The sequence below is a fragment of the Plectropomus leopardus genome, chromosome 17, assembly GCF_008729295.1.
Source record: "Plectropomus leopardus isolate mb chromosome 17, YSFRI_Pleo_2.0, whole genome shotgun sequence".
In the NCBI taxonomy this organism is placed as follows: Eukaryota; Metazoa; Chordata; class Actinopteri; order Perciformes; family Serranidae; genus Plectropomus; species Plectropomus leopardus.
This window is the reverse complement of record NC_056479.1, coordinates 12,177,171-12,201,072: the sequence shown is the minus strand read 5'-3', so window position 1 is coordinate 12,201,072 and position 23,902 is coordinate 12,177,171. Positions and strand designations below refer to the sequence as shown.

The 23,902-nt window shown below is 41.7% G+C and overlaps 1 protein-coding gene and 1 long non-coding RNA gene across 6 annotated transcripts; both read right to left on the bottom strand.

The window, feature by feature from the left end:
- Positions 1-10: 10 nt before the first annotated feature.
- LOC121956845 lies at positions 11-5,106 on the bottom strand. Its single transcript, XR_006106719.1, has 2 exons — positions 4,379-5,106; positions 11-1,065 (listed from the first exon to the last, which is right to left on the bottom strand). It is a non-coding gene; the product is annotated as an uncharacterized LOC121956845 (long non-coding RNA).
- A 459-nt stretch (positions 5,107-5,565) lies between these two features.
- ezh1 (enhancer of zeste 1 polycomb repressive complex 2 subunit) lies at positions 5,566-23,647 on the bottom strand. 5 transcript variants are annotated; one of them, XM_042505241.1, is made up of 20 exons: positions 23,510-23,647; positions 20,721-20,904; positions 20,424-20,549; positions 19,728-19,850; positions 19,082-19,199; positions 17,976-18,212; positions 17,298-17,400; positions 16,833-16,996; positions 16,581-16,672; positions 15,893-16,049; positions 14,506-14,690; positions 12,380-12,471; positions 11,164-11,192; positions 10,937-11,062; positions 8,629-8,807; positions 7,661-7,756; positions 7,474-7,555; positions 7,302-7,385; positions 7,116-7,200; positions 5,566-6,984 (listed from the first exon to the last, which is right to left on the bottom strand). In XM_042505241.1, exons 2-20 carry the CDS (start codon positions 20,898-20,900, stop codon positions 6,924-6,926), a joined length of 2,319 nt encoding a protein of 772 aa, XP_042361175.1. In that variant the 5' UTR covers positions 20,901-20,904; positions 23,510-23,647; the 3' UTR covers positions 5,566-6,923. The 5 variants fall into 5 exon arrangements, with proteins under 5 accessions (XP_042361175.1, XP_042361177.1, XP_042361174.1 ...); XM_042505243.1 differs by lacking the exon at positions 23,510-23,647 and adding an exon at positions 22,929-23,342 and having other exon boundaries at positions 7,074-7,200; XM_042505240.1 differs by lacking the exon at positions 23,510-23,647 and adding an exon at positions 22,929-23,341.
- Positions 23,648-23,902: the final 255 nt, after the last annotated feature.

Sequence of the window (23,902 nt, the reverse complement as noted above, 5' to 3'; positions counted from 1 at the left end):
GGAGAGGGAAACAGCACTTACAACAACCACAGATACCTGTATTAAGTTTTATAATTCTTTCGTTCTCTTTTTTTACATTTTCATTTGAGTTCCTTTCCCCGGGTTGAGTGGGATCAGATGCCTGGTGCTCTACATAGTCTGTATTTTGGTAAGGCTTAAAAGTTCACATCAAGCCCCATGTTGCTGTGAGTAGCCAACAAGTCTCACACTGTATTGCAGGGTGAAATACTGAAGTGCCTCATCTGAACAAGCTTGATCTGAAGTAACCATTATAGCTTATTCAGATAGGGTTTAGATTAGACACTGTGGGATCAGGATTTTAAGGGATGTTAAGTTACAGTTTTAACATCAGTTTGAAGGAATACGTCACCCATAAAACGACCATTTGTATATCAGTAACTCACCCTGTGTTACTTTCAATTCATAAAGAAAATGTTTTTCTCACTTGCCTCCACAATGAACAAAGCAATCCACAAACAGAGAAAATTCTTGACAAAATGGAGTAAATGGGGGCCTTGTTAAACACCAGCAAAATATATCAAGATATCCTTATAAAAACTCTTACACAACTTGTGCATTATAATCCAAGTCTCATAGATATATGCTCAGTACTTCCCAGACATATGCATTTTTGCTAAAACCTTTCTATTTAAAACAAACTTTGCTTGTGTATTCTACTGAGCAGAGTTTTAAAGCACACGCTTGCCTAAGTGTGCTACTCGTCCTTGTGAGAGACTGTCCTTAAGTAAGGTGTTAGCTACTAGGAATTTGTTTGAGAAGTACTGAGCGTAGAACTGGATAAATGAAACTTGGATTAATGACAATTACCATGTGATCCACCCATGTCTGCAACAATCCCGAGGACTCGTGGATGTCCTCAAGCAGCCCATTTTTAGTGTCTGCAGGGATTGTACCTGCAGACATGGGTGTGCTCCAATCTCTCCAATCTCTTGTTCTCTCCAATCTCTTGTTCCACACACAAGTCGTCACATATTGCTGCTTTGTCAGTGGACTTTTGCGTTGACAGCATCTGCTGTTGATGTTCTGGGATACTGCTACTGATACCTGGATCAACAAAAGCATATGGTGGGATTAGGCTATGTGGTTATGTTTAGGCAACAAAAGCACATGACAACCAACACCAGGAGCAAACTGAAGCACATACCTATGATTTGGCAACAACAGTACAGATGGTTAGGTTTAGGCAAAAATGGTACATGGTTAGATGTAGGAAAAAGAACCCCATCACATTCAGATGGGAAGTAAACCATAAACACCTGGGTCAAAGTCCTGGGTTTGTCAGACCCATCCACTGCCCACCCCACTCCGTTCACCATATAGGGACATTCGTGCTCCTTATATATATCATTACTGGCAGCTTTTCAACCTAGCATCGCCCAGTGGTGTATCATGGGGAACATGACAGGTTTGTGCAGTGGTGTATCCATAACACTGCGACTGGTTCTGTCCGGCAGTGTTCTCAGCTGATGCCAATTGGTAATGCGTCATATAGCCACGAAACGTGGCTTTTGGTGTTGTGATCTTATGCCAAAATCCCTGCAAAAGCGACAGTATTAGACGACTAGACCCAGCGGTATCTTCTTAGTTTCAGTTTTACATAATGTCGGCAGTAGCAAAATCCCCCAGCCCTCCAGTAAACTTTAGCTGTGTTTAACTGAATTTAACTGCATGTGCATCTGCGTGACCGCAGCTGTTTGTAGACATTTAAAAGGAAAATATTTTTGAGCCTTTTTAATGCATGAGTTCTCTCAAATGTGGACCCTACTTTTAGATTCTGCCCCCACATGACATGCGAGAAAAACAATCTTACCTCACAAAGTCAAGGTAACATGGGGTGAGTAATTGATATACAAATAATCATTTTTGTGGATGAAGTATTCCTTTAAAGTATCCAAACATTTTATTGATTTATTTGTTTTCTGAGCCACTTTTGAGACCGATTAAAGCTACCAATATCTTACTGTATAGATTTATTGCCATCTAAGACATACCTTTTGATGACAATCTCTCATGGACATCATCATGACACCATAGTTTATAATCCGTCTTGGGGTTGAGCAGTGAACACATCTGAGAGCTAGTGAATTTAACCAGTGTCACAAAAATCCCCATCCAAAAAAAATCCCTGAAACAAAACTGGTGTCCATGAATAAATACAACCAACTGAAGAGAGAACACATTGACAAGCATGGAGCTTTGAGATGATACATATAAAGATTGTAAAAGGTGTATACGCTTATATTTGTTGTATTGCAGCCTATAACAGTGCATTACCTATACAGAATGGCACATGTAAGTGGTTCAGAATTGCCATAGTGTCAGTAGATAGCAGCTTTGCCGATCACAGTATGCTCAGATTTCTAACACATTTAAGGGGCTTTGGGAATGAGAGTGTGATGATAAGAAGATACTCCTCTAGGTGTGAGGGCTGACAGGCTGGTGGTGTACTGCAGAATCAAAACAAAAGTTGAGGTGACGAAGCGTGCCAGGGACAGGGTGACATTATTGTCTAAGTCCTCATTTCTTCTGTCTTACTTCTGGTTGCTTATATTATGGTCAAGCTGCCAACAGCTCGGTGCTACAGAGTTTGAGACACATCTAACAACAGAATTACAAAGAATCTCACGATCCTATCATCTGGAGTAATAAGCATCCTTCAGGAAACAGCTGCTCCCTGTGGCCACATGGGGAAGCACACATGTAAACACACATGTACACACACAAAAACATATGTACAGAGGACCACAAGAGTGTAAATGCTAATCTTTCTTCATATAGCTTGAATAATTTTGCTGTAGGACAGTAGCCGACCACACCATCATCGCTACTGCTGCTGCTTGTTTAAAAGTTTAAAAAAAAATCTACCTATATAGTCAAGTGAAATCTCTGGCAAGATGAAATTTTGTTTGATGTGTGATGCAACCAAAGCTTCAGGCAATCATCACTCACCGCAGCTCTCCTTGATACTAAAGCAGTATCGTGTATGTAGAAAAAAAAAGAGGGGAAAAAACATCTGTAACATAATAGCTATGCATTAATAGAGCATGACCTCACTTTGCAGTAACATGCAATAATAGGAGCTTCTTTCAGCCACCAATGATGTTTAATTTGCAAATGCACTATAATAACAGGTAGGATGTAATGAGTGTATACGTGAATATATGAATAATGTGTTAGGCGACTTTTTAATTCATATGGTTTCTATAAAACAGTTGAATGGAGTGCTTTGAATGTAAATCCTCTGACTCTGTAATGTATGAGCAGACACTACAGGATGTCTTCATTGTAGGCTGCTTAGCACTGAAAGTAAACTTACTCATGATAGCTTTTGAATGCTCAGGATAAAGAAAGTGCAGTATTTGTTCTCTGTAGCACTACTACACCTCCAAAACTCAACATTGCTGTTGGTGTCTTCCGTTACAGATGGGCAGAACTGTGCAAAATTGTACATTGAAAGGATGTACAGTAAATGTAAAAACTGCAATTACTGTAAAAAGGCATGACTTGCTACCAATGTGTGAAGATGTATAGATTCGGACATAACTGGCTATATTTTTAAGAATGCTGTGATGAGATGAATGGTACTGAAAAGTGAGCAAGCAGAGTGAAACTTTTGAAAGAATAGTTTGTGTTTTTGTTAAATGGACAATCACCATTCAAAGTTCATATTAGGCGCAAGCCAGCAAACTTGTGTCAAATATGCTTTGTTGCCTATTAGGAAAGAGTCGACTCATGTATCATATAAATGTATACACCTCACTGTATTCACTGGTAAATGGACTACTACCATTCGGCCTAGCATTGTCACTTCATTGCCTCTCACTAGTTAATCATGTGTGGTCCCTGGAGCGTGTGTGTGTGTGACTGATTGGATGTTTAGATGTTTGTGTATTCATAGTTAGCCCACCAAGATACAACCTACCAATGTGAAAAAATGACTATCATTAAAAAAACAAACGTGCACTAAAACCAACTAACCAACACACTCATTGTAGTGCACCAACAGTAGTAGAGTGAGACAGAAACAAGGCCTGGATGTATGTATCAGGTATCATATCATATCTGTGCTGAGCTAATCCTGAGGTGTCCATCAGGTGTCCAGCATCCTATTAGCAGAGGTGAGGGTGAAATAAAAGGGATTAGGATAAAGCAGCCAATAGAGGGAGTATGTCAGAGGGATGTTGTTAGCTCAGACAGGCTATCTGCTGATTTCTGCTTAATGCTTCCTAGGAAAAATTAAACAAAATTAAAATGCTAAACAAAATGTAAAGGAGCATAAGGTTAAATTGAGATTGTCATGATTTGCATGGTATTCTAGAGTTCTATGAACATTTATTATAGAGATTTTAATACTTACAAAGGCCTTAAGACTTTTTCATACTTTGTATGAATCTGCAGATACCCTGTCAACAGCACCAGAGTGAGTAGCAGGCAGGTTAGTCCACTTCTCTGCACCATCAAACCAAATCCTTCTGCAACGAAAGGTACCAGAAATGATCATTACAGTTGTGTTCGTGATCACACAGAAATTTAGGAATTTTTCTTTAATTAAGTCCGCTCGATTTTGTTTTGTAATACTTTCACTGTAAATGACCATTACTGTGTAAATCAAGGCAAAGCCAAACTGTCACCTCAATAAAAGAAGCTTGAAGGAAATTGTCATTGTGTTGTTTTAGGTGAGATGCTATTTAAACACAAAGGGGTTTTGAAGGTAAACCACGCAGGTTGTCAGTTACTGTTGGTGAACATGCTCGCCAGCGAGAGTTAAATTGAAAGGTAACCCCAGATTCTCTTTTGTTTGGCATTTCGCCTTGCTATATTTGCGTGTTTTTTTTTCCAGCACTGTCTCTTGGATGCCTGCTGCTTACAGTCTGGCACCTGGTTGCTACCTTTTTACAAAGCCAAGACCTCATCTGAGTGAGACATGTAAAGCTGCAGCCATATTCAGTTTGAAGGGTAGACTCTGCTGCAACACGACTTGTAGTAACTAACTATAAGGACAAACATAGCAAAAATTCACTTTACTCTTTTACTTGATTCATTATACTTGAAAATGTGATTTATCTTACAAGTAACCAAGTGTAACCCCTGCCGTTACCTAACCTAACCTAACCTAACCTGACCTAACCTAACCTAAGCGAACCTAACCTAACCTGACCTAACCTTAGCTGCCTCTCTTTAAAAACTTCAAAGCTTGCTAAATACTTAGAATGTTTTTTCGGGGCTTTCAATTCTGGTTCAAGGAGAAAAGTGGGCTGATTGTGGGTGAGTCAAATAGCAGGTGGGCGGGTCACGAAGCTTCTCCAGCAGCTATACCCACTCGAGCTGAGCACAGTGGGGGAACACGCCCATAGATGTCCCTTACACACAAAAAAGAAGAAACTAAGAAAATACAGGCAAAGAGCAGAGGAACACAGCAGCACACACCTCCAGTGGGTCACAAGTGACGACTGAGAGCTATTACATTTGTATGAGTCTACATATTGTTTATTTTAAGGGAAAATCCTGCATAACTTACCTTTAACACTCAAGGACTACAACATGTTTTAATGTATAAAGTTAAACTTTAATTTTTTATAGGCATACACTGTACATAGCAGTAAACTCCATTTTGTTCATCCCTATTGAAAAAGATCTCATTTCAATGTGGGCTTTAATGTTATACAAATGAAAAACAGGGTGAGTAACAAATCTGGACATATAAAAAAATAAAGAAAAGATGATAAAGGATATTTTACATTCACATGTGGGGGGATTTAATTTTTGGTCAAACACTGATAATTTTGCTTTTCTCATGTTTATAACCTGGCAAAGGTTAAAGGTCACCTTTGACGCTCCACTGTTAATTATGCAACACATCCACACTGTTTCAGCCTTTTCTGTGTGGAATCATTTGGCACTTGTATGATTTTTAAAGGAAGACATTTACTTATTGTGTGACTTCATTAATTCTTTCCTTCACAAAGTGTGAAGGCCTCAAGGTCATGTAAACATGATGAGTAATGTTTGATGTGCATGCACGTTGCTCAGAGTACCAACAGGATGGGCTTAATGTGTGAAATGAAAAGAGGGATGAGATCTCTTCACCATCATCTACAGGTTACATTCAGTCAGTCGGTTTCTTGTCTGGTTGCCTATTTTTGCAGAACAATGATATAAATGCACAATAACTTACTTCACCATAAAGATGTGCTGATGATGCTAGCCGCTGAACGGGTTCAAAGAAGAACACAAAAAGCTGTCAAACTGGGTCTTCTGAGGAACAAGCAGTGGGTAACATCACACTACAGCACTGAGAGACTGCACAGTGCATTATCTGACTGAGGCTAATGCTGTGGCTAACATGTTGATGGGTTTGTTTATCCAAGAGACAGCACATGCATTTCACTGATCATCATTAGGTACGTTGTAAAAGCTTGCATTACGTATTGAGAGGTCAAACAAAAGCCGGACTATAAGTACAGTAACAAAACTGCTGAGAGAGTAACACACTGTATGATGGGTAATCACAACCTCTTGGCTTCGACAAGATGGAACAAAAAAAAAAAGAAAGAAAAAGATAACCATGTGATCCTCTTGGTGCAGTAAGCGATTAATAGTATTTCCACTTTAAATAGTTTAGTTTCATAAGCTTGGCGTATACAGTCTAGCAGGTAGGTGGGTGGGTTTGGGCAGATGAGAGGGAGCGCTGACTGCTGTCACTGAGGGAGGTGCAGGGCAGGAGGAGCACCTGCACACGGCAGGGAGGGACTCTCTATTTTTAGAAGTGCAGCAGAGAGGGCAGAGACAGTGAATGTTCAGAGAAACTTGTCAGCTAGATGTGACGCTACAGAGAGGGACAGAAGCATTAGTGGGAGGCGGAGGAGCTAGGGGCAGGTTATGGAGGTAGGCAGGAGGTGTAGCTAAGCCATGTCTGCCTCCCGCTCTATCCCCACATATTTGAGGGCATCCGCTTGGCTGTATCTGTGGAAGGAAGGTGAAGTGAGAGTTAGAATACTAGAACTGCATAGACTAGTAAAGCAGTTGCAATGTACAGTGGCCTTTTCTTTTACTTTGAAGCTGATGGAGAGTCACTAAAAGGCCAGTGACTCTACCTGTAGTCAAAGAAGAGCTCCTCTCCTTGCAGGATAGCTCGTTTGGCAAAGATTCCAATGCGGTGGTCTCCATTCACCATCACCACTGCGATGGCAGCAAATGTAACATCAGCCAACTTAACACTGCCTTCATCCTGCAAAAAAATTCTCACATTTGACTTCATAATCAAGCAGACTCAGACCTACCTTTTGCGTAGCAGTTGGGATTAACTGAATGATTTGCAAAGCGGATTTTGTTTCCCTTCCGTGTGGCATCCACAACAAAGTCTGCTGAGAGACATAGAGAGCATTAAGGATTACTTAATATACAATAACAATGGAATGGTTTGAAGAAAATGGAGGAATGGGGAATACATGCCATTATTCAAGTTGAAAAGGAAGCTAGACATGTATTTGTCGTAGATCCTTCCACGCCGGTCTGCCTCATCCTGGGAGATCAGCTTCTCATGCACATACACAGGAATAATGAATACTGTAAGTATACAGCTTCAAGCTTCGAGCTCATAAATATTTTTTAAAAAAACGACTGAACTGCATGGACTTGCCTCTCCGCAGTATTCAGAGATGAACTCATTCTTCTGAACTGACTCTTTGATGAAGGTGCCCCACCCGGCGACATCTGATGGAGCCAGGAGCAGGTGCTGAGAGACATCACATGTAGGTTAGAACAGCAGGAGTCATATGAGTGATCTAAACACCGCTTCTCCAGAAAAACAGACCATCAGGTGTGAAATATTTAAAGGGCCAGTTTACCCCCAAATCAAAAATCTATAGTGCTTTCTATGACTTTTTATGAGTGTTGGAGATATCGCCAACAGAGATGTTTGACATCTCTCTAAATTAATAAAGCTGGATTGCGCTCAGCTTTTGGGGCTCGAAGTGCACGGAAAACACATTTGAAAAAATCAAAAGCAATGCGTCTTTCCACAAATTTCTTACTACAGAGTTACACCCACCACATCACCGCATAGACAGAAGCCAGAAAAAGGTTCCTTTATGAAACTGCTCACAACAATGTCTGTGGCCTGATAATCTGCAGTAACTAAGTCATGATTTTTGAAAAGAGACATTGCTGTTGAGTTTTTCAAATGTTTTTAATTGGCGCTTTGAGCACCACAAACTGAGTGCCATCTAGTTCCATTATATATGAGAGAAGGCAGATATCTTTATGTCAAATATCTCCAGCACTCTGAAACTCACTTCAAAAATAATCTAGATTGATAAATAGCATGACAGATAAGAGGAAAATATATTTTTTCAAAAAAAAAAAATTTTGGCCTTTGCTTTTATTTGATAGGACAAGTATAACAGGGGGAAAGAGAAAGGGGATGATATATGGCAAAGGGCCACAGGTTGGAATTGAACCTGCGGCCCCTGCAGCAGGGACAAAGGCCTTTGTGCATAGGGTGCCAATTCCACTAGTTGAGCTCCTGGGAGCCCCAGAAGTCTGTATTTTTGATTTTGGGGTGAACTGGCCCTTTTAACATTTAGACCTTCAGGTGTCCTTGTGTACCTTTTTTAAGCCTCTCTGGATGCTGCAGTTCTTGCAGGAGATTGCTTTGCTGTCCCAGTGGTCTGCAGCGCCGCAGGTCATGCACAGATCTGGGTCACATTCCCTCACAGCCAGGTAGCAGGGACACTGTTTAGTGTTGCACTGTGTCTTACATCTGCAGCCTGGGAAGCGGTTCTGGCCTGGAAAACATTTAGACACACAGCTGCTCTAAAAGGGAACGTGCTGAGAAGGTTTATGTGCAAATTGCATGTGGGAGTACAAAAAGAAAATGCATTATAGGATTTGGCAGAACACAATATCAGTATGATATATAATTCTATCTGAAAATGCAGTTGCAGCACAGAAGCTCAATGGCTGAGTAATGCTGAGAAGCCCCATCACTCAGAGACCTCTGCTGGCAAATATGCTGAAATACAATTTTGCAGAGTGAAACACAACACCCTCCGGGCAGATGAACGGAAGGATCAGGCAAGAATAACTGAAATGTCTTTATGGCAGCCTCTTCTCAGGAAAAACTATCCATAGCAGGAGCTCCAAGCAGCATTTGTCCTCTCTGTTGTGCCGTTTTAACCTTCCATTCCCAGCCTGAGTAGGTTTTATGTGTCTGTATCATCAAGCATTGTTTAGCTGGAGCTGTCTGACTCATACTGATGTTGGAGATGATGTTGTATATCAGGCACAGAGCCTGTCACATCCCTTTGATTCCCCTCCAAGTCTTCAGAGCACACACATGTGCAACTGGGGGCTGCTTCCTGTTTGGCCCGGCTCTCCTCTGCTACGGGAAAGGGCGAGGTAGCAGTCGGGTAGGGGAGGGAGGAGGGGGTGGCGGGGTATGTGCCTGATATACTACATCATCTCCAACATCAGTATGAGTCAGACAGCTCCCGGTAAACCATCCTTGATGATAACGACACCTAAAGCCTAGTCAGGCTGGGAATGGAAGGTTAAAAATTCCCTCACGCTCAGGTAGCTATTTGGACATTGCCACGCGTATTAGGGTGCTACTTATGTTTACTTACGGTCTCAGGCCTGTTTTTCCGGTGTCTGGCACGTTTCGGAAAACATTTAAAACACAGCTAGCTTTCTAAAGAGGTTGACGTGCTGAGAAGATTATGTCAAATGTGTATGGGTACTATCCCGGTTTGGTTTAGCTACTGTTAGAATAGCAGTAAGGGGGTAATGTTGGTGATTTCGTCGGCATGGTTTGAACATGGTCGAATATCAGTGTATCCATAATAATCTCGTTGTCTCGAAAGGATGGCTAGTTGCAGAGCACAGAGAAGTTATGGACGCTCAAAAAATGGCTGAGTAATTTTCGTCAGTTTTGCTAGATCAACCTCGCGGAGTCACTCATGCTGAACCTCTGCTTGCAAATATAGCTTAGATTGTACAATGTGTTGAGCAGAGTAGAAATCATTGATTTTTGATCCGGGCATGATGTTTACGGAGGATTCAGCAAGAAAAACGAAAAGGTTGTTTATGGAAGCCTCTGTCTCAGAAACGAACTTTTGCCTGATAGCATGATGCTCCATTTGCATTGCATTTGTGAGTCTTCGGTTGTGCCGTTTTGGCGAAACCTGTCCGTAGAATCCCATGCCTGAAGTTGGTTTTATCGTTAAGTCAGTATCATCGGTGCTTTCTATTCGTTTATGAGCTGTCCTGTACGTCCATGACTGTGTTAGGAGCCTGGATTGTATAACAGGCACAGAGCCTGTCACATCCCTGTCGATTCCCACTGTTATTTAGTTATTCAGAGCTTTTCGGTCGCGGGGAGGAGGGGGGGGGGGGGAGGAGGGGGGAGAGAAGGTGACCGAACCAAAACGGATGAACAAATGAGGCAAAACCATCTTTTCTAAACCACAGCAAAATATTTACTTCTACTTATCTTCTTTCTCTGCTGTAAACTCTCCATAGGGAAAAACACATAATGCATTCCTCCACCATGTGGCCATTTTGGGAAAGCACAGTTCTGGGTCATTGCTGCTGCAACGAATGCCTCATTGTGAACACAGCTCTGTATTAAACAGACACCCACCTATCCCCGCCAGAGGACAGTTTCTCCTCTGACCGCTGCCAGAATGCTGCAGAATCGTTTTACATTCTGCTGCCCCGCTCTATTGTGGCCTGGAAAAAGGGCTTTAAAGCTACAGAGAGCTTTCTGTGGAAAATGTGGTTATGACAAACAATTTCCCCTTAGCATTACAGAGCAAGCTGCCTATGCCTTTTTGTTTGTGTAAGAAAGAAAGAATGCATGCAGTTTATGAGAGCACGGTCACGCAGGTGCATCACGTAGAAAGGTGAAACTCACACTCATGCTCACACTGGCAGAACTTCTCACAAAAATTCTGGGTCATCACACATGGGCAGGAGCTGTCGCATGGATGGTCGGGGTGATCACATGGCTGGTAGTTGTACACCTGATTGGACGAGTTATCTGGAGCAACAGAGGACAAAGCCCTCAGACTGGCACAGTGGACTGTGTTGTACTTTAGATGGCATAGTGTAGTAATATTTGTGCTGTGATGTTTTCCGTACCTTTCTTTAGCTGAATCTTTGCCCATAACCTGCAACATTAAACAAACACACACAGAGTCAAGATTTCCTCTAACTTGTCCCTAACCTCATCAGTTAATTAACTTCTCATGACTTATTAAAGGAATACTTCACCCCACAACTGACCTTTTGTGGAGCGATTACTTACACCGTGTTAAAATTTGTGAAGAAAACATTGTCTTTCCGAGATGCCTCAACGGTGAACAAAGAATCCAGAAACATAGAAAACTCATGATGAATTGCAGTGAAAGAAATCTGTGTTTAGTAAATTCAAAACTATATCAAAACATTTAAAAACTCTTACACAACTCATGCAGTATTATCCATGTCTCGTATATCCAGTCATATGCTCAGTGCTTCCCCAAACAGACAGCCCTTTCCAGCAGGAAACTGAACTAAAAGTGACATTTATGCTGTCTTCAAGGCCATACTTAAAAAATAACATAAATTTTACTTTGCTGATCACAGGAGCTGCTGGTCTACCGCCACCTGTATTGGCAGTCTGTTCATGTTACTGTGTTATTTCTGGACTAACACTTTAAAACTCCAAAGTCACACAATAACACAAACAAACTAAATGATTGAGCCCAGCAGCTCCAGCAAGGCAAAATTACTGTCTGTGTCGATGGAGTCTGTCCCTGAGGAGAGCATAGATAAGTTTCACTTTCAGTTCAGTTTCTTGTCAGAAAGGGCTGTCTGTTTGGAAAAGTACTGTGTAAATGTTTTAGCTAAAGTTTAGCTGTTGTTGAGTGCCAGCCTCCTTTATATCAATTCATCAAGAATTTTGTCTGGTTTTGTTTTTCTTGATCACCAGAGGCATGTGAGAAACGGAAAAAAGTTTTCTTCACAAATTGCAACACAGTGTGATTAACTGATAAATAAACAATAATTTGTAGGGTGGTAAGTATTTCTTTCATGGACAAAATCTGAAATGTGACAGGAAGCCAAAATGCAGTTTTAATACTAATGCAACAATGCAGAATATCTCTGCATATTTTTAAATCTGATTATTTTAACCTTTATGTTGTACAAGTTTAATCATTAGGATAAACCCCTTGAGATGAACCATCCTATTTTCTAGGGGGTCCTATTATATATTCAAAGGAGTTACTGTGGGCAAAGCTCTCTTTTGTAAGATATCATGTTATGATCATGTTTTCATCATTCAGCAAAGGAAGGATAATGGGAAATATCATGCCTGTGTTTCCGTTTCTTCTTCTGGGGCACGATGCCTCCATCACCCAAAGGAACACCATGGATCAGGACCTCCCTCACTGCAAACTCATACACCTATGGGAAACCAAAATGGCACAAACAAAAACACATCCTGCTAATTTATCATATACACTATTGAGAATAAATTCTGTTGTTATCTTCATTGTAATTATTATATTGTGTAATGTTGTGCCCACTCAAGCTGAAAAGCACATCACCGCGATTACGCCATAGAACATCCTGGCCCCTCCGTCGCCTGTTATCAAAACTCCTCTGCAGAGGCCAAACATACACATGCATCTGTTCGCACACACACACACACATTCAACTCAGCCACTTCTGGCTGCCAAAACCCAGATTTGGCTTCTTCCCCAGGACACAGACATACATAATGATGCAGCTGGTTTCAGCATTTCCACTCGGTTAAGCAGTGGGTGGGGCCCTCTGGATAACAGCAAGACCGTGACAGAAAGTCCAATACAGATTGTGGACTAGTCTTACCATGTGACAGGAGGCACTGCAAGGGTTGGATGCAAATGGGCAAAGCTCCCACTTTAATATGTTGCCATTTGTTTTTACTGCTCTTCATTATGTGTACTGTGCTCAAAAATCATATGTCCTCTACAAGCCTTTTTATGTACAGCACACATGACACTATGTTGACAAATGTTTGGGAGTGTCTAAGGCTGTATGACTGCATCATGAGAGAACATGAGAGACGTCACATCTGGTAAGCATCCGCGTTTATGGTGCCACATGCCATTCTCTCTGTAGTCAGCCCAATTATCCACGCCATAAAACCACAGGCACAGGATGCATGTGTTACTGAACTTGCACTGACGCAAATGCAACAGAAATCAGCGACATAAGTATGTCTACTTCATTTTGGAACAAATATGCATCACTTTCAGTCAGTCTCTGTCAGAGTTCATTATTAAACATTTAAACCACATTTAAAAGCTAATATAGCAAGTAAATAACACTTGAGACAGCTGACCACTCACAATTGGTGTATTTTAGTGCTGTCTCTAAAATTAAGACCTCATTTCTCATAAATCCTCCTGCTTTGTCACTATTCCCTTTCCATGGACTTGTTTTATGTGTTCATTTTCTGCTCTACTGAAGTCTTAGGAATTGTTACATCTATTTCCAGCCTTTATCTCGCTCCAGCATCTGGCATTTCAAAGAAGACCTCTGAACTGATTTTGTGCAACAAAATCTATTTAAAGGTCTTGGGTAGTATTACTGGATATGTGAAAAAAAGATGGCAGTTCTTATGCACTGTTTGTACATATACCTATGAAAAGTAATGCAATGCAATTTGAATATAACCCACATAATCATTAACCAGTAATGTGATTATAACTCACTTAATCAGGGAAGGATGCGATTGTGTGATCAATACACTGACAGGAGTAAAGAGGGAAGTAGTATAAAGAGTGAAGGACCACAAAGCGTGACAGGTTGAAGTGGTGGATGGATCAAACGAACACAGGACTTTCCCCCACGAGACTGGAGTTTGTGTCCAGTGTCCAAGTGAAGATATGATACAAACCATTGTATGACAAAAGGTTAAAAAGAAGCTGTATGAGCCTTTTGTAGCTCCAGAAGCAACAATGATTGAATATGAAAAAAATCTAGAGGTCTAGATTTAAAAAGAAGTGAGATCATCAGACTTGTGAAGCCCACTCCTCATCTCCCCTTATGGCTAGCAGCACATAGTTACATTAGCCACTATTAGCATTACACACTCAGACTGAAGTGTTGGCTGTTCAGTTGCACTGTGGGTAATGTAGGCACCTGGTTTGAACAAGAAGGAGGAAAAAGTGGAATAAAAAAGGCAATATCTCTGGTTTTGTTTTGAAACTTTTCATTGTGGGTCTGAGAATGTTGTAGGAGTGCTAAATCTGTGGCATATTTTGCGCTATATGTAGCAACATTTCTTTAGATCGAAGCAATAATTTGTTAGGTGCATTTATTCAGTTAGTAAGAGCATATTTAACATTTTAATGGTGAATGAAAACATCAAAGTTAACACAGTTTCTTCTGCATATGGTGCCAGAGCAAAACATGTTGAGACGGGACAACTGTTCAGAGTGAGCATTTTACCTCCTTGCAGTTCTTTGTGCCGATAAGGCGAGCGATGGAGCAGAAGTTGTTGAAGTAAGTGCCATGTAGCACCCTAAACAGTGACTCCTCCGCCCCACTCCACTGGACCACGCAGCACGCCTGCTGCTCCCCATGAATATCCCCTGGACGCAGCTTAGTGGGTGTCTGGCATCGCGAATTTCCCTCTGTTACACACACAGACAAAAATCACTGACCAATTAATCTTGGTAGAAAGTCCATTTCATATTTAAATACATGCAGATGCACCTGCATGCCTTTGTATTACTTTGTCCTGGCAAAAGGTTTTTGTCAGCTATTGATTTGCCCACACACATCAGTTGTGCTAATTTAACCCTCTACTTACACACTTAGTTATTTCTGGATGCCATTTTGGTGCATCTGCATGCACGCGCGGACACACACACACACACACACACACACACGCACGCACGCATGTACGTACGTACAAACACACACACACACACACTGGGGACCAAGGCTTTGATTTAGCTTTTCGGATATTCAAGACTGATGCTCGCACACCCACAGCTCGAGGCAGAGAGCCGAATGTTGCTTGGCAACAGGCTGAATGCAGCATTGCTGTGGCCACATGCTCCAGCACTGAGTATCTTTATTAATCTGCTCAACAATCTGTTTTTTCCACATTATCTCAACACGTGCGAGAGAGTCTGCTGAGTCACTGGCTGAGCACGAGCGGTTTCCAACACTAACAGAGACTTCCACTGAGGCGTTGATGGCGACGAGCAACAACCTGAGAGCTCTGGGGGAGGAGAGGACGATAAAGAGCCAGAGGAGATTGCTCTTATTTCCCTCCCGCTGCTCTCCACATGAAGATGTTAACAGAAATGAAAGAAAAAAAAGCTAAAAAAAACCAAGAAGGAGGAAGGGGAAAGGGAACAAAGTGTTTATGTTGGGGTTGAAGCATGCAAAACTAATGGTTTATTTTGCTTGGCAAGAGAGAGTTGATATTGAGAGGAGATGGAAGGAGGGAGACAGAGGAGAGAGCCGGGCATGACTTGTAAGCTATCATCATGGGCCAAATTTCACTTTTCTGAAGGGCTGCAGTCATTGGAGGCACACAGCCTCCAGGAAAGGGATGGATTTTGGGGGAGGTTATGGTAAATGATGCATCTGCTCAGTCATACAGTGACTCAGAAACACATTTCTGTGTTTATACTGTATGAGGCCTGAAAGAGTAGCTGGAGTTAGAAAATTTAAGACAAAAGTAAATATAACAACTAGAAAATAAGAAACTTAAAGTGAACATTTTCCACAACTCCCTTATTTATCACACCACAAGTAGACAAAACGGTTGCTGATATCAAAATCAGCTCTTAACCCAGTTCCTGTGAGATCAGAGTCCTACCTGAGGAAGAGGTGGTTTCATGGTCACTGTCTTTTCCTTCCTCAGCAGATGCAGATGGTCCAGGACAGCTGGAGCTGGTGGGACGCTGCTGCCTTCGGTGCCTCCGAGACCTCTGTGACCGCAACATATTCTGATCCACAAACTCTTTAGCCCCTTTCTTTAGAAGCGGACAAGAGATTTAAAAACAACACAGTTCAAACTAATGTCAAAAGCATTGATACTTTTTTGACACAAAGTGTTTAATATGATACAATCTCCATTAATTAAACATTTTTAGCATAAAAAATATTGAAGCTATTAAAAAAAACCCACACACATCCACAATCAGATATTCAGCCAAAGGCTGCACAGTGAAACAAGGTGGAAGAAAATCAACTGGTCCTTTACCTGCAGCTGATGCGGCATTCTCTCCCACAACAAACCCACCATGTGACTCTGTTCATTGATTTTTTTTCCGTACCAAAACTGTATGCAGGTTGTTAATACATTTTTTCAAAGAAAAAGAATTTTTTTTCTTTTTGCCGTGGTACCAAATATGTATCCAGTATTGCTTTTTTACACTAGCATTGTACTGAAGTTTAAAATGTTGGTGTGTGGACAATCCTAGCGTAAACAATCACACATGCACGGCATAAACTACACCGTACAAAATGCATGAATAAGTGAAATAATTGTGAGCTTGGCATACCTGTAACAGGAAGCAGTCGACACCACATGGTTCAGTCTCTATGCGGATCTCCTTACTCTTCCTCTTGTAAACATTGGGTGTAGCATGAAAAGCTTTATGAACAGAAACAAACACAAGTTGACTATTGTACAATCAGGTCATTAGTGGTCAGCGACAAGACACACAAAAAAAGAGTTGGGGAGTCATAATGTAATCGCAAATTTACAAACTGAAGGAGAGACAATAATAATGGAAGATAACTTGAGCCATTACGGTGGAGAAAACAGTCATATTTGAAGCATCGTCTGCAGAAGAGGGTGTGGAAGGAGTGTAACGACTGCTCCCGCTGTACAGACTTAGCAAAGGGTCCATCCAGGTTGGGGGTGCAGAGAGGGGGCAGCTTCACTGGGCTGGGGGGCTCCAGGAGGTCCTTATACCTGTGGAGGTGACAGGGAGAGATTCGGTCGTGATATATCACCCGTGTACAATTATTTTACCACAATATAAGTCCGCTTATTTGGTGCCTTTGGTGCTTGGTTAAGTTGTAGGTGTTTCTTTTTAAGTAAAGTTCTTTCAGATGCTGGTGCAACTGCTCCTTTTGAGTCAGAGAGCCTGAGAGGGAGCCACCATTATTACTTTCCTCCCTGACAGCTTGCGTCTCCATGGTGAACACTAAGCAACGGCCTGTTCAGCATTGTGCACATAGATCCCCAGTTTCACTGCACTTTCACTTCTTACTTTTCCTTCAGCTCCTCCGTGGTGCCCTTGTAAGGGAACATTGAGGCGATGGCTGTAAATATGTTATCGTTGGGGACTTTCTTGCTGCTGGACATGTCCTTCACTTTGGGAGACAGAGAGAAAGTTGGTTATACAAACAGTTTTGTCCACACATCAGGTTTCGATACAGATTCACAAACAAATCTTATGCAATATGTTCTTTCTCCCAATGCTCAAGGCCAGTTAGAAATAACTGGTTGGAAAACAGTGAAAATCAAGATGTACTACAAAAAGTGTTTTTTTTTCAGTATCTTCCATTCATGGCTATGTTTGTCTACCTGAATGACTGTGTAGCCAGGTGTGCTTCCATTTCACTATCACAAAGGGTAAGCTGAGTTTGTGTACAGCCTAGTTTCCCATAAACCCTGGTACGAGAGGTCATTAAGTTCTGTAATTAGAGCTGGGCCATATCAGTGTCATGGACAAACAGGTTCCCTCACACACAGTACCCATGCAGGGACACAGGGGCAGCTTTAAAGTAAACAATGCCCATGCAAGGGCTGCTGTGGCAGGGCGACCTTGTGGCAGCTGTACAATGTAATGAGAGGAACAGTACCAGCCTTGTTCATGCTGCAGCCCACTTGTTCTCGCGCAGGGCAAAGTCTGCACGCACAAATGCACAGCTGAAGGCTGGCTCACCCTCAGTAGTGCTCCTCCTCTTCCTCCTGATGAATGCCGCAGTACCAGGTTTAGTCTCTTCTGAACCCTCCACCGAGCTCCTCCTCATCACTCTCTCATCCTCTTTCTTTCCCGTCACCTCCGTCGTCGGCACCGTCACCACTGCTGCTTCCTCCTCTTCCTCATCCTCGTGGTCAGAGTACTGGCTCAAGGCCTCCACCAGTTCTTTGAAGACCTCGTCACTGATAAAACCCCCCTCTGGGACACACAGGTCACATGTCAGAACCTAACAACTGCAAATCCCTGAAATAACATTTTTTTTTCTCACAGCTGCACCATCAGCATATAGTAAGAGAAAGTCTGAGCTTAATGTTGCAGTGGTATACACTATGAAAAGTGTTAGATTATGGGCTCTGTACAGACATCTTAAAGGAATAATTCACCCCACAGATGACCATCTGGATATCTATAAAATCAAATCACAAACACTCTCAGGCACAGGCAAGGAGTGCTCCTGAGGTGTTTATGTTAATATTTTTTTAATGTTAAGGTTTTAGCAGAAATGCATGTGTTTGGGCAGCTTATCTTCATACAACGATTCGTAAGATATCCTATGAAAATGAACAGTTTATATGATATTTTACAAATAAGTGCCCCACAAATTACGTTATGTCCTTAATGTAAAGTTATGGTTCTGAGTGCCAGTCTCGGGGGAAAAATCCCAGCTCCAGACCTGCCTCCTAACTGGACCGCTCGGGACAGCTTCCTTCTTCACTACCACTGCTCTGGTCACATTATCACTGCCTTCCAAAACATGTGGGTTATGCAGGAGTTACTGACTCACAATTACATGGGATATGTACAATTTTTTGCATTTCTTTAATAGGAAAATGTACAAACAGTGCATGAGAACAGTGTGGTTTGGGAGGTAAGTTAAACGTGATCCCCTTTTCACCAATTCATCACGCATTTTCTCCATTTTTGGATTCTTCATTCATTGCTGAGGCATGCAAAAAAAATTTAAACTTTCTTCACGAATACGATGTAACACAGAGTGAGTGACTGATATAGAAATGGTCATATTGCACGTAAGGTATCCCATAACAGACAGAGCATTCAACACACACCTCTGTCACCATGGACACCATCGTAGTTGTCGATGAGCTCCTCCAGGAAGGCCTCGTCCTGCTCCAGTACCTCATCGCCCATGTATGGGATGTTGTGAAGGAATGTCTCATCCTCCACCTAAGAAACAAAAACTCTTATAAAGACAGGCGTGCAACCAGCTGATGCAGCAAATCATACCACCATCTGTGAAGCTTTGGAGCGTCTACAGCTGAAAATATCAACAAACAAGTAACAGTTCACAAACTGTTCCCGTGGTTCTGGCTGTGGACAAGTCACAGTCCAACAAAGATACACACACAGACTGCAAATAGAAGAAATGTAAACTAAGTTGTGTTGCAAGAGCAGCGTGTGTTTATGTTCTGTAAGTATGTTGCCATCTGCTAGTAAAAACTATGTATTTTCAAAATCAAATGTTTTGGGAACAAAGGGTGCTTGTAGCTTAATGACATCTGTTCTTGAGTTTCGTCAAGTGGTTTAGATGTTTCATCCATTTAATCAACTCACATGTCCATGTCCATTGAATGCATGAAACTCAACAATTGTAAACAGGTGAGTGATTTAATTAATAGGTACAGTGTGCTCTGCACCTGTAATAACACTGCAATTGCATTACAACTCCACAGCTCAATGTGGTTAATGTCATACCATGAAATTGTGCTGCAGAGGTGACCAAGAGTACATGAAGGGGATCCCTGCCACTGTTGACAGTGGTCTCATTGCAGTGGCTTGAGCTTTGAATCCTGGGAAACCAAACTCCACTGTACACATCTGTAAGAGCACAAGTATTGGTTTTAGGTTGACAAACAATAGAAGAATCCTCAGCATTATTGGACAGTTTTATAACTACATAATCCAATACACATGCTGCTCTACCCCCAGCGAGGAAAATAAGTCCAGTAAACACAATATCCTGACAGCACGTGGGAAGAGAAAGATGCAGCTATGCCCTCTGGCTGTTTGTATGATGAGCTCCCACAGGCCTAGAGACCACTTTTTAGGCTGCCATATGATCCATTTCTGGCACACAGCTTTGCACCGAGTTATTTTTGTAACACCTGACAGCCAGGTGAGAATCAGAGCAGAACACTGTAACTGGTGAAGAGGACGCTATATGATGGAGATGGGGAGTTTTCTCACAAAACATACATACAGTAATAATAGATTGGATTACTAAAAGCCAGAGCAGCCTGGGCAGGAATACAAACACAGAGCAGAATAGTGCAGGCAGGATGTTAAGTTATATGTTGCAATGGCTATTATCTTACACTGTCTAGCGCGCACGCGCACACACACACACACACACACACACACACACACACACACACACACACACACACACACCTTCTTGTTGGCTAGAGCTCCACCAGACGTTGACAGAGGGATGGACTGAATCCTGAGCCTGGACCACTCTGCATTCAAGAGATTTGTCTGCTCCTCAATCTTTTGCCTGTTGGACATGAACAGGGTCTGGAATCAAACACAACAGAGAGCATGTCACACATAAGACATATGAACACACAAAGTAAGTGCAGCATGTAAAACACACACCTACTACACACCATGCATACAGTACAAATAAATCATAAATCAAACATTTTTTTTAAAAAACAGAATAAAAATGTAACTGTGTTGACCCACCTTGACCTCCTCTACTTTTTTAAGGCGTTTTAACTGGCGAAGGCGCATATACTCAGACTTGACCCTCCGTCTCCACTCTAGCAGGCTGCGGGAGGGCACAAAGGAGGGAGGCTGAGGTCTTGGGGTTGGTGGGGCAACCCCGGTGCCAGGGGCCGGAGCTGCGGCAGCTGTTTCTTCCATGACTCTTTAAAAGACAAAGATAATATTTGGCAAACCAGTCCAGCACCGGGGTACACGAAGTATCAATATCACTAAAGATTCTTTTGTCAAAAAAGCCTTTAGGTCCCAGAATAGGTGTTCACAATGTAGGGATGTAACGATGCATTCATTTTGATCAATATATATTCAGTGACCAACAATCATATTTTCGATGCAAAGTAAAATCATCCATTCATATTGTCCTCCTTAAGTCACGCCATTATTTTGAAATTCCAATGGCACGTCTGTCACTATTTTATTCCGAGCACACCTTCTTCTGAAACAAAGTGCTAGCCGTAGACATATATACATATATATCCATACATGATGCTAGCAGACTAGCACCAAGCAGCTAAAGGTAAGAAGCCGGGGAAAAAAAGAAAAGAAAAAGGACAATGAGAATATTTACTATCGATGTCTCATATCTATCGCAGGCCGCTGAAATGAATCAAATCAATCCTGTATCGTGGTGGATTTTGAGAGATCAGCAAATATCATATATTTGCCCAAATAATCAATACATCGTATTATGATAAAACTTGTGATTTACACACCCAGAGGCGTCGTTACGTTTGGCATCTGAAGCTTCAGCCCCTGAATCTTTCATTGTTTTGTTTTGTTTTTTTCCAAAAATAAGAATAAGCCTACTAATAAAAAAGCCCCAGATCTAATAATCTGTCATTCTGTTCATACTTGTACTTGAAAAAAAATGTACTTAGTTACATTACCCATGTGATCATAAAAATGTACATTTAACTTTTTCAATTACATTTTAATGATAGCTTTTGTAAAGTATTCTGCACTCGAGACTACCAATATGTATCTAATCACAATTCATGATTGATCTAAAAAGATTTTTAAAAATGTTTTTAAGGTTAAATAAGGTGCCAAATTGCACAAAAAACCATCAAAATGGAGGTTGTTGAAAAAAACAAAACCCAGGGAAGGAGCCCCTGGATCCCCCGAGCCAAGGTCGGGCCTTTGCCCCCCATGTCCTAGAATCCTTGAAACACCCCTGTACCCTGTACATTGCTATTAAAAAGTACAAGGGACTGCACTTACAGAATTTATTTCTTTATTTTCTTTCTTTCTTTCTTTTTCTTTTGTTTTTGGGAATTTCCAATAATAATTCTACATGGCATTAAAAAGTATCTGTGGGACTTAACAGTAGTACAGCAAATGTATCAGTTTTCACTACTTATTCTATCACTACAATTTTCAATGACTAAACTAATAGGTTTTGGTATGAAAACTATCAGTCCTTTTCTAGAATTTATGCCACAACTACATGACTTCAGTTTTTATTACTATGTAGCTCATAGTTAGAACAGCATACTCTCCCTCTGCCTCTTACAGACACAAAACTTCCCCATTTACCCTCACTGGAAGTCTACCAGAAAGAGTGCCCCCCTCTGTTGGCAAAACAAAACTGACATTTCATGTAAAAATGTCTTCCACACTGGAGCTTTAAACTGCTTGGGGCAAGACTGCCGCTACTCCTTTTAAATCATGGATGGCAGCTGACCAAATAATTAACAAACAGGCTCATCGCGTGTACACAAATAAGTAAAGTCTGCGTGAATTTAACAGCACGGGGCATCCACATTGCTCGGGAGTGGGCGTGCCTCTCCAGAAAAGCAATATGAAGCGGAGCAGAAAAGTGCGTAGTACAGTTTTTCTGTGTTTCATAATCACATTAGTGAACACCAACTTCAACGAATGAGCTGCAACAAAATCAGAAATGAGTACACAGATAAAACTGAGCTCGGGAAACTGCTACAGAGCATTTTTTGCTGGACTATGAGTCGTGCACACGTTTCAGCCACAGCTATGAAGTGCGCTACGTCCTGTAGCTGCAGCCCCGTAGAGACAGAGCCACACAGTATCCATTTAAATGTGTTAACACTTTACAGACGTGCGCACCGAGCACCACAATGACAGCACGTTATTCCAGCGGACGCGTGTGCACGTCTGCCTCTATCTACATCCAGTGTCGCAGTTATTAAATACCTTCAAATCCACGGCGTGCGTCCTATTTGTTGCGAAGACACCGCAACGCTGTCTGTGTTTTTAGCTACAGCAGAGATCCGGAGCAATAAAAGGCTGTCTTTGCTATGGATCTGACGCAGATATCGTCTCCGCACGGCGAGGGGATCTCAGAGAAATCCCTACGTTATCCATGGGCATGGTGCTGGAGGTTGTTGTTGTTGTAGCTTACAAATAGCTGCGCACTTGGCTTGGTCGAGCCAACCCGAGCAGGAGGGTGACGTCTTTATTATGATCACAGCCTTTCCTAGCAGAGGAGGATTTATTACTATTCTGCGTCCTGGGAATAAAAAGTGGCGTGGAGCAGCAGCCACAGCACAGCCATTTACACGCACACACAGGAACTGATGCAACTGTCCAGAGTGCTAGATCGCCATCTAAATGCGTGAGGGAATGACGCTCTTGGGTTTCGGCCCGCATATTAATGCAGTGTTTAAAATAGAGGAATCTTACTGGAATATTTAAGTGATTTTTTTTTTTTGAAATAGCAAAACAAACGTTATGCTCACAAACTGGAAATATATTCACATAACAAGACTAATTACCCCAGTTGTGCAGAGTGTGCAGATAAAATAAACTGTCCAAAAATAATAAGAATTAAAAATGATCAATAGTTGAAAACTCCTGCAGTGGAGTTGTATCGGATGAAAAACAGTTGAGTTGCTGTTCTGCTCTCCTCCTCCAGGGAGAGCCCGACGCTTTTTATCTGCCGTTTTCACACAGAGAGAGAGAGGAGCCACTGATGCGTTCATGTACTACGCGTAAAATTATTATTTAGACAACTTTAGTTAAAAACAGGACAAATTAAGGTTTTTGGTTTGTGTTGAGTTACTATAAATAATCGATCTGGCTAAGGTACGTTCAGTCTCAAACACGGTGTGCACCGTTTTGCTGTGGTTTCCGGATTTAACGACATGTTTCTTTGACACGGTGTGCAA

Coding starts and splice junctions, on each gene's coding strand:
- ezh1 (XM_042505241.1), bottom strand. CDS start 20,900: ATGGAAGAAACAGCTGCCGCAGCTCCGGCCCCTGGCACCGGGGTTGCC. Junction 18,213..19,081: donor TGGTGTCCATGGTGACAGAG/GTGTGTGTTGAA, acceptor TGTGTGTCCCAG/AGGGGGGTTTTATCAGTGAC. Junction 8,808..10,936: donor CTGCCAGTGTGAGCATGAGT/GTGAGTTTCACC, acceptor AATGTTTTCCAG/GCCAGAACCGCTTCCCAGGC.